Source organism: Nicotiana tabacum, chromosome 5 (genome assembly GCF_000715075.1).
Source record: "Nicotiana tabacum cultivar K326 chromosome 5, ASM71507v2, whole genome shotgun sequence".
Taxonomy (NCBI): domain Eukaryota; kingdom Viridiplantae; phylum Streptophyta; class Magnoliopsida; order Solanales; family Solanaceae; genus Nicotiana; species Nicotiana tabacum.
Genome location: NC_134084.1, coordinates 70,845,764 through 70,856,460, shown reverse-complemented (window position 1 = coordinate 70,856,460; position 10,697 = coordinate 70,845,764). Strand labels below are relative to the sequence as shown.

The following is a 10,697-nucleotide window of genomic DNA, read 5'->3' as shown; positions in this document are numbered from 1 at the left end:
GCACAGCCATTGAACTCCCAACACAACATCACAGCTGCCTATAGGGAGTACTAGGAAATCATCTTGGAAAAGAACCCCTTGCATGAGCCACTTGAAGTTCTTACTACCCTTAACAAACTGAATAATCCTACCATAGCAGCAGGAAGGTTTGCAGGTAGGGCTGATATATTAACTCCATGGGAGCTAGGAGAAGCTAAATCACCAAAATCAAAGGGTTTATCGTTTGGAGAATAGAGCTCACCTCCACCTTGAGACACAGATTTGTCACGTTCTGGCATCTTCCCTCCATGAATAACTTCATTGAGCACCTTTATGAGCTCACTCAAAGCTTCCTCCTGATTCTTGTTACTCTGCTCTTGATTTGCCTCGAGCAGATCTTGTCTAGCTGTGAAGCTTGACATGTCAAGTGAGATTTTTTTAAGCACCTCCATAACATTGCTGTTGTTATCTCTCATGGTTATCCACAGAGCCAAGAATTGCTCTGATACCACTGATACGCAGGGCAATGGAACAGTGATACACTACAAAAAAATAGCCTAATTGCGGGGGTTAATTTTAAGGTTTGCGACGGTTGGAAACCCCCGCAATATGTTGTTGCGACAGTCGTCAAAAGCCCCATAATAACATTCGTCGCAATCAATTTGCGGCAATTTTTTGCTGACCGCCAGAAATACGTAGCGGCGGGTAAATTGCGGCGGTTGACCCCTGCAAATCTAAAATTAAATCTTCTTAGAATAATTTTCGATTACGAATTGCGGCGGTCTAAAACCTCCGCAAAATAATTTTAAAAGTTTTTTTTATTAGCTTATATTTAAAGCTCATGGCAGTCATAACCTCGGCAATTCATTGAATTATTTTAATTCATATATTAATGAATAAAGTGTAAATCATAATCAAAGCAAAGAAAAAATATTTTAAAGTTAAGAGAAATCAATAACATATCGTAAAACTATAAAATATTGTCATACAATATCATTAGTCTTTAAAACTAAATTGTCAACATTAAGTAGCATCATTAGACTCAAAAATTAAATCACTTCAACATTCTAGCATATGCTCCAACCACACAAATATATTGTCACAATTAATTATCTAAGACAATTACAATAAAATCAACGGTCGTCACTAGAATTACTACCACCGCATGATCTTCTTGGGTCCAAGGGCGAAAGGGGTCCACTGCCCGCATCACTTGGCTGCATAAAAAGAAAAAGCAAAGTATAAAAATCATGCAAGAATCAGACATTGCAAGAACTCTAGGTTCACTAAGTACTATAAGTAAATAAGTGTAACTCTTCAAGCTTCCTTTGTACTTTAAACTCAAATATATACTAACATTGAAGTTTTACTTTTCTTTATTGGACTGAGAAAAGAAATGTTTGTGCAGATATACTTTGTTAGAGAAGTCAAAGAGTATTGGTAATGTATACAAGTCCGTAAAACTAATAATCACTAGCAATTAATAAACATGACCAAATAAAAGGTTAATTTTATATTGCATTATGCTCCTAATTTTAAAAAAATCATGCCCAAATCAGAAATTGCAGTAACTCTAGGCTCTACAAAAATAGTACTAACCTAAGTCACTCTATCTTTGCAAACAGACAAATCTAAGTAAGAAAAAATTGAAGAACTTTACTTACTGTTGTAGGAGAAATCGTTGAAGTAGAAACAAAGAATCCCGCAAACTGTTCAGGTATTGTCCCTTCTTTCATTATCATATATGCCTTCAAAGCATTCATCATTTGATTATGGTTCTGTTGACATTGGGACGAACATGAACCTTCACTACTTGAAACACTTGTACCACCAAAACGAGGTCTTACTTGTTTAAAAACTCTACTGGAGACATGTCCAAATCCCAAACACCTTACCCTTACACTTCCAGAGTGCTCTTTTCCTAGCACCTTATCAATGGCATCATTTGGCGAAATCTGAGACTCATCCATGGTGCTTTGGCTCAAAACTAACTCATTTTTTTCCTACACATACAAAATTCATTGTCACAATTAGACCACCATGAATGCATTTGTCTAGTGTACCTTACAGATCCATACACAAAGACCATGCATATGGCTTCTTAGTGATTCTGTTATCCCATAGTCCTAAAGATTTATGGATTCTATGCCCATGTGGAAAGAGATCTTTGCCGTCTACAATGTGAAAATTTACAGAAAGAAAATGCAATGGCAATTTCCAACCTTCTTTATTCACAGAAAAAGTTTATGTTTCTCTAAAGCCCAATACATAATGACAAATTGATAATATACTTTTATATTTTTCCACCTAAATAATAAGGCAACATAAAATGATCATTTGCTATTTGTTAGTAAGCATCATTTTGACTGTACAAAGTTAATAACATAGCTGCAACATCATTGGGACATTTGGACATGTTGTATTAGTGTTTTTGTGGAACGTGGTTGAGTCTTGAAGCTGTGTGTGGAATCGTCTACTTTTTTCTACTTTCAGCATTTCTTTTCTGCATTTCCTTATTAAAATATACTTGAAACTCAATTAGAAGAACAAATAATAATATAATTACAAAGACTAGTAGAAGCAGTTACATAAGTACCTTTGTTGAATCTTTATATTGATAATCAACAAAAGAAATCCATTGATCCAGCGGAATTCCATCCGCCACATTATCAATAATCTCAGCTCTACTTTTAAGTGGGTCTTCAGATGCACTCCACAAGTTAAGATTATTTGCAGCCCATTTCTTTCCAATAGATTTATAAGCATGTTAGTGCGCAACTGACTCAGTTGTCTTAAAGAAGAACTTGGGCTTCAAGAATAAAATATTGGTTAGCATATCTATTGCATGCAAATATAAAGTTCAAAGGAAAAATAAAGATATAGTTGTCCTTCTCCAAAAAAAAACCAGTGATATAGTTGTAAGAATATAGAGCCTATACCTTTATAAATTGATCGAAGACGCTGTTGAAGTATGACATTGGTTAACTCGACCATTTCTCACAGTGGATTGGAAATAAAGTGCAGTCACACGCTAAAACTCCACAAAAGCCTGAAAGTAGGCCGCGTGCATCTCCAAATGGTTCGTCCAGGTAATCAAAATCAACTATAATACGTTCTTCGCACGTTAAATTTAGCACTTCTTTGACTTTCACTTTGAGCTTTTTGACATTTTTTTCTGAATCTGTATAAGAAAAGAGATCAGATGAAGTCGGGAAAGAGATGAACAATGGGTTAGCAAGGACTGCTGAATATATACTAATAGTCAAAAGTATTTACGTATTGCTTCTACAGTCCAATGGCTTCCGGAAGACTTTCTAGATGCGGTCTGAATAGTTGGAGCTGGCTGTGATGACTCCTGATCTGAATTTTGCTTTTTCTGCAAACTCTTGAACCTTGGCATGTCTGCAATTCAATAATGAATCCTGCAGCATATAGAATAAATTAATAAGCAGGCAAAGCAGATCCACAAAAAGCTATCATTCACTTCTCAAATATCTAGTAGCCATATGGAGGATATATCTCAAACCACATGTTGGCCATTTCAAATTTCAACATAACAAATGATAGCATTCTAATACAACTACTCCATTTCATGATTTGCTCATTTAACTTTGCAAGCTGCAAGACATATTCCCGCACAGGAGAGAAAGTACCTTCACAAGCTCTATAAAAAATCTTAGTTTTCTTTGTTGTTGCTCTAGTTATTTATAATTTTTTATACTAATAAAGCTAGAAAAGCAATCAATGAGCAAATGAGTAACATAACTACTAGCAGATAGTTTGCAACTTCAAGACAGTTGGTGTCCTTTTAAAGGGAAACTACTAGTATTCTTGTATGATCCATCATTGATTTGAAAAGAATTAATTGATATGATGTAAAGGAAAACAACATATGGAGTTACAAAATATCCTTTAACTTTTCCACAAGTCTTTGCAACTTCAATAGTTGTACATAGTTCCAACAGAGTTAGAAGCTTTGGGAAGGAATTGGCTACTTAAAATATTCAACTTTAGCAATGTGTATAAGTAAAAATCATTTAAAATTGTCATTATAGAAATGTTCAAAAAAATATTGACGTGAAGATAATGAGGGCAGCATTTGACAAGTATAGTAATCAAATAGTTGTTAAATTATCAGCCCAGTGCAAAAGCAAGATACCTACCCAAAAGTGCAGTAAAAAAGCAAGAAAATAAAAATAAAATCTTAAATTCAACACTATATTCATTTTCGGAACAAGAACATCAGTTCTACAAGCTAACAAAGATCCTATAGCGAGACAGAACTCCTATATCAGTCAAAATTAACAGAGATAAAGAACTAATGGAGTTAATAACACGTGATATCCTACCAATGTAGATCATTTTGTAAACACATCTGTTTCCAAAATATTTAATTTGCCCAATAGCTAGAGCAAAGACAATATCACCACAACTATAGGTGATTTCAACAATATTTCAGCAGATACTTACAAGGATACAACTCTCTTGGACTTCAGGTCACACTTCACGCCCTTCCAGGCACATGGATCATCATCTTCTGGTCTCCAACTCGTAAGAACACCGTCTCAACTTGGTATTGCGGTCCTAAAATTAACAAGTGTTTGACCAGCAAAAACAAAATTAAAGCCACATGCAATTTAAAAACACACAAAAATTACAGATTATACAAACCCAATAATGGGGAAGATGAGAGACCCATTTTGTAGAAATAACATTACACAAAACCAAAAATAGGGCAGAAGAACTTAATGTAATTGAAGATACATGTCGATTGCTATGCCAGAGTGAGGGATAGAGATGCTTATGCCACTGTATAGGGAAAAAGCGAGGAAAATCGAAGGAAAAAGGGGGAAAATGAGGATTGAGTTCAAATCTTACAAACAAAATGAGAAACTCACACAAAACTTTTGATTTTAAGAAAATTAAAGTAGAAAAAAGCATGAAATTTGAGTTAATCTCTCAAATTGAGACCATTCCCTTGAGTTGTTGAAATACGCTAGTGAGAATTGAAAAGTGGCAGAGCTGTTAATCTCTCAATATTTGTATTTTGTTTCAGCCAAAAAAAAATGAGCAAAGCAAAAAAAAGTGTGGGAAATGTTAGCGCCCAAATTTTTTTGCAGATGGCGTAGGTTTTGAACCGCCGCTATTTTCTTATATTGTGTCGGTTAAGTAAACCCCTGCTATTTAACGAAATTTGCGGGTGTTCTAACTGACCCCCGCAATTAGGCTGATTTTTTGTAGTGACGAAATGGAAAAAAAGAAGAGAAAAAAGGAAAAGAAAAGAGAATGCAAGATAAACTAGGGCAAACGTAAAGAGGCTTTTTCATTCATAACCCAAAAGGGAGTAATTACAGCCTATATAAGGTATAATCATGAAAATGACCTAAGGATTACAACTGGATAATTCTACTAAATCTGCCATCTCAGTACAGTTCTGGACAGGACTCGATTGGTATAAGACAGGAAAATTAAGGGGTCAATGTGTAATTAAAAGGACTTCTAATTTACAAGGTAAGGGACTTAAATAAACATCCGTAAAACTCTTAAATCTCAACTAATTAACCGTTAGGTCTCAGCTAAGCAGCACAATGTACAACTCCCGCAAGCTTTTCTATTTTATTCTGTATCAGTGGATGAGGAGTTTATTGTTAGTGTGCTTATCTATAAGTAAATAGATCAATTCAGATCAATCAATGTTCCGAATTTATAATAAAATACAGAACCAAATGGTAATGAAGTTTTGCTTATAAACAGAACAAACGCAACTTTCCTACGTGAAATACAATATTTGCATCATTATGCAGATTCACGGTCTAATTCACTAGGCCTACGACCAATCATTAAAAGTGAAAACCAACAGTTACATGGTCTATGGCCCAGCAAAATTAGTGAAGAAGAGCAAAGCTAATGATCCTTTAACAAAGTAAGTCATCTATCTTGTGGCTGATATCCAAGTACAGAAACAGGCCAGCAGTCGATAGGACATCCCAACTATGAGAAAGAATTCTATCCATATAGTGAACTTCATGAACGCGGCCAGAACCGAGTTTTTCCTTACCTTGGTGTACATAGATGGGCCTGAGATTTTTCCATTCCTAGCCATGCCACAATTCCAGCACCAAGAAGTACCCACCCAAAGACATCGTACACCAGATCGTGGTTTGCCTTCATAGCAGAGCTCTAATACAAAATAACCAGATATAGAATCTAACGATCAGATGATTGAAAGTTCCCTAACTAGGATAAAAATTGGCACTAGAAGAGGAAATGAAATGACTTGTCCAATAGAAGTAGCACCAAAGCTAAAAGGTAAAATGGAACAGTTCTTTTGTTAAAAGTGAAGGGCAAGTGAAAGAGAATGTGTATTTTCCATGAAACACTTCTATCCTCTATTTCCCTCTTGACTCAAAGCCTGCAGATACCAAATGTTTGGCAATCCTTGGTAGAGCTTATTTATGATATCGTGATTGAACCCAGACGAACAAATAGAAAATGATAAAAGATTTGACCTAGGCTGGACCTAAAGCTTTAGGGAAAGAAATTAAAAAACCTTTTTCAGGGTGAGGCTGACAAAAGCTTTGTGAATTAACTAACAGTCAGTGCTCCCAGCCAGCAATTACTTATTACTAAATACCTATCTTATTTAGGGTGGAAGGATTTCATTTCGCATAAAAAGCTATACGAGGGGAGTACATAGACAACAACCATTTTTATTCGACAACGCAGCCTTATATACTGAATAGAGCAACAGAGATGCTAATGGTGCCTAAACTGTTGTTAATGAAGTGTTTGCTTCGCTGACATATAAATTGTGCCGGTCCAGCTGGACAACCTTTAGTTAAAGTCTTAAACTGGGAGGAAAGAGCTAGTCTATATAACACACAAAAAGAAAAATATGCCTGATGTTTTCCATGCAAACTTTTGAACCCCATAAAATTGTCAAGTAAATCTCACAGAAGATCAAGCCGCAGTTCATGAATCAGTTCTCTAGCAAGAATTTTCTTTAAAATATACGATGTATGAATTGTTTTCAAAATATCATAATCAAGGAAATATATATTTAGCCCTAGGCAAAGTAAATTCAACCTTTGCATTGAAAGAAGTTGAAGATCCACCAGAAGCCTGCTGAACCGTCCCTAGTTGGAGCTTCATATGCAATAGCATTGCCTAAAAAATGGCATAGGAGAAGTTTCGTCATCCATGAGAATAAATGAATCAAGCGCCGCTAGGGAAGCTACAGACCTGAGAAACATTGAAAAGTTAGCCATAATTTGCATATAAATTAATATATACTTTGACTTCACTAAGGAGATTCCTAAAGATATTGACATCCCCAAACATTTTAAAGCCAACGCAATCCATCTAATCATGATCCTACATTCTCCACTCCAGGTTAAAGCAAGGAAGTCCCCAAGTGGTTAAGTAAAAGAGGAAAAAACTAATAACCTACGCTCCTTACATCGCCTGTTCTATGGGCTAAATTTTTTTTACCACATCATTCATAAATAATGATAAAATACATTAATCTAGTAAATAAACACCCTCCCAGTTTACATTCGCATTCCTCCAATTTTGTGTAGATACAAATACCCCTTTCCTCCAACACATATATAGACACCACCAAAATATTTGAAGAAAGCGGCAGATCATTGATATTCTGAAATCAACCTTTAAAGACCATTAGTCCCATGCCATTCTTAAACATTAAGCAAATACAAGCTTTTTACATCCAAAACTTGCTGTCAGTTTTAAAATCCCAGAGGTAGATATCAAACTGAAGCCCCATTGCTTCAGGCGATGCTTAATTGTGTGTACCTATCAATTCCCATTTTACATGTCAGACAGATGCATGTACGCAAGACTGGCATTAGCAGGTAACAAAAGTTCCATTCAAAAATCATCATACTGTATCTCAAGTTAACAGACATAACAAGTATGTGCACAGTGAACCCCTAGTGAATAAAAAACAGAATGAATCAGTGATGGTTTACATTTTGTTTCTACTGCCATATGACACACAACTTCTCTTCTTACTTAATGTTTCCTCGTCTTACCAATAGAAAACTATGCAATTGCATTTTAGTGATGCATTTGAGTAAAATAAAATGATAACATCCAGTAGAGCATGCAAGTAGCACACATAGATAAATGAGAGAATATCATCTAAGATGGTCTGATTGTATCCAATGTAACCATAGGTACGACAATGCGATGATTGAAGCTGTTAAAAGGATGAAGTATGCATAATACCACAAGGAGCAAGGTTATCTCAAAAAACCTATAATCTCTCAGAACTGATGGGGACTTAGTTAAGAATGGAAAACAAAATGAGCAAAGGATCGATCCATATATGTGTTACCAATAAGTTGAAGAAAAGTTTACTTGTAGTTACACTTAAATTTGATCCGGAGTTTGCTAACAGTTTCTCTAAGTCTATTAAGACTTGTATGTTTGCATAGGCACAATTGTGAGATTTAGAGAAGCTCTAGTTTTATAGAATCCCTAAGCTACCTTCAAAGACAAATTATTAATATTGGAAAGTCATGGGCCCAAATAGAATGGATAGGCACAGCAGATTCATATACCACCCACTAGTTTAAGATTCAGCGATGGCCGATCTGATTTGATTATTTGAGTGAGACAAAAGAAAGTTCAAAACCATGAGTGCTAACACTTCATAAAAATGGAACAGTATACAAGTGAAATCAATCAAAAAAGTGTCCAAGTTGTTGTCTGCCTGTACAGTTGAATTTGTTCCACTATCCATTACATTGTTTTATGTCATGATAAGGAGAAGACAGTAATACGCATTGTATACCTGAACATTGGTCTCCATAGATTTGCGGTACATCTCATTCCTGGGATCCTGAAGAACAAATGCCAGCATCAAAGATAGGTGTCGGAAGTAATGTTGTAGCCTTGAAAGCTATAAAGATCTATAACCTTCTTCCTATCTTTTCAAACTTTCTTTTTGGGGTGGGGAGGGGAAGAGGAGTCTACCTCATCTAATGCTTTTTGAAAATACCGATCTGCCTTCTCAAAGTTATTCAGTGCCTCAATGGAGTCAGATGTCAAAAATGCTTCAGCACTGTGTGCTTTTCCAAGATGCCACAACGCTTCATGCTTTCGTGAATCAATTTTTGCAATCTCCTCTAGCTTCGAAATAGCCTCTTCAAGATGGAAAACAGTTAATTGCGCTGTTTTTTTATGAGTATTTATCCATGCATCATGAAATGAACTTGCAGCTCTCAGAGCTTCTGAGTCAAAAATTAAAGGTTCTGTACAACATCCATGCGCCCAAGGTTGACATTTAAACATTACATCACCATCAAGGAGCCCACCATCAAGGAGCCCTACTAAATTGTCAGGATCACATCAACCTGAAGAATCAGAGTCATAAAAGTGCTCGACAATCATTGAGTGTTGAGCAAGTTCTCGTTTTTTATTAGTAGGCCAGGGTTGCAAGAAATATCTAGTTGGTGTTTACCATTACGCCTGTCAAACATATGTGCGAACGTGTTAAAATGTGCATAAATCATTTCTTGCATGTGCGAGGAGCATGCTCTTAATAAAGATAGGAAAGGATACACACAAGATGAAGTCTTCTAATATCCCATTACAGGTACTGCATTTCCAAGTTCAGTTTACAAATTCCTCAGCTAACACGACAAGAAAAGGTGAGCAAAGGAAAAATCTATGATGGCAAATGACTAATATTACCTTTAACCATTTTCTTTGAGTCCTGGAGGGTTCCATATTGTGCTAACTGTAGCAATGCCATGCCCCATTGTGTTAAATTCTGCAAATTTTCACCAGAATCAAGTTGATCAAGCTCGGTAATATAAATTCACGTCCCAAAAGAGGCTTCTCCTATCCTCTAGTCCTTATACATGGTATTTGTTAGCTCATAACCAGAAGAAAACAAGTGCAGATTACAAAAGAAATATACTTACCTCCACCTGGTCTATGCACCGAGTTTAATCAATCTAACTCTATGAGATAAGCAATTAGAAATCGATTCTTATATGTAATTTTGTAAAGTTAAGATTCAGCATTCTGTTTTAGTGAATTATGTTTTAACATTCAATTTGTATTTTCTTTCCTCGATTGAATCCTCGCTACAAATTCTATACTCTATACTATTTAATCCTTTTTAAAATAAAAGAATTTATTCAGTTTGGTGCAAACACTACTGAACTTGACAAAAAAAAAGGACCCAAATATAAAAGTTAGAGCGGAGAAAGAGGGAGAGGAACCTCGGTGTCATTGGGATTAAGTGAGTACTTTGCGTCAGCATTCAATCGAGTTTGAAAGAGAAGTTCAATATCTATCTCCACGCTCATGTCCATTTCTTCCTCTTCTATGTTTGGAGTAATTTCTTACTGCTCTCTTCGTCCCAGGAAGGGTTTATCGGACGGAGGTTTATCTATAACACCCAAAATATCTTCATTATGAGAAAAGAAAGAAAAAAAAAGCTGTCTGTCAAAACTTTATAACTCACAAAAATTCAAAAATAAAACATAATTATATTCACGTGCAAACACAATTCTAATTTTTAAATACCATTTCCATTTCAAAATAAAATTTACTTTTTCTGAAATTTTACAATTCATATGTCCAAACGCCCACTTAAATTTAAACTTTTTATTTAACTCACTTTCTCTTAATAAAAACTTTTTATAGTCACACAAATGTCATTTGTCCTTAAGCTTTTTGGA

At 35.4% G+C, this 10,697-nt stretch overlaps 2 protein-coding genes across 7 annotated transcripts; both read right to left on the bottom strand.

Moving 5' to 3' along the window:
• Positions 1 to 912: 912 nt before the first annotated feature.
• On the bottom strand, positions 913 to 10,424 carry LOC107781391 (mitochondrial import receptor subunit TOM20-like). Of its 6 annotated transcripts, none has more exons than XM_075253674.1 (12): positions 10,236 to 10,424; positions 9,700 to 9,778; positions 8,980 to 9,332; positions 8,798 to 8,845; positions 7,066 to 7,146; positions 6,038 to 6,159; positions 4,450 to 4,563; positions 3,256 to 3,401; positions 2,576 to 3,160; positions 1,875 to 1,982; positions 1,644 to 1,757; positions 913 to 1,196 (listed from the first exon to the last, which is right to left on the bottom strand). In XM_075253674.1, exons 1-7 carry the CDS (start codon positions 10,326 to 10,328, stop codon positions 4,545 to 4,547), a joined length of 795 nt encoding a protein of 264 aa, XP_075109775.1. In that variant the 5' UTR covers positions 10,329 to 10,424; the 3' UTR covers positions 913 to 1,196; positions 1,644 to 1,757; positions 1,875 to 1,982; positions 2,576 to 3,160; positions 3,256 to 3,401; positions 4,450 to 4,544. The 6 variants fall into 6 exon arrangements, with proteins under 6 accessions (XP_075109775.1, XP_075109773.1, XP_075109772.1 ...); XM_075253672.1 differs by having other exon boundaries at positions 1,644 to 1,982; positions 2,576 to 2,788; positions 2,919 to 3,160; XM_075253671.1 differs by having other exon boundaries at positions 1,644 to 1,982.
• LOC142180811 (uncharacterized) lies at positions 1,113 to 3,379 on the bottom strand. The gene is made up of 5 exons (XM_075252895.1): positions 3,256 to 3,379; positions 3,018 to 3,160; positions 2,576 to 2,722; positions 1,644 to 1,982; positions 1,113 to 1,196 (listed from the first exon to the last, which is right to left on the bottom strand). The coding sequence occupies exons 1-5, from the start codon at positions 3,377 to 3,379 to the stop codon at positions 1,113 to 1,115; spliced, it is 837 nt and encodes a 278-aa protein (XP_075108996.1).
• Positions 10,425 to 10,697: the final 273 nt, after the last annotated feature.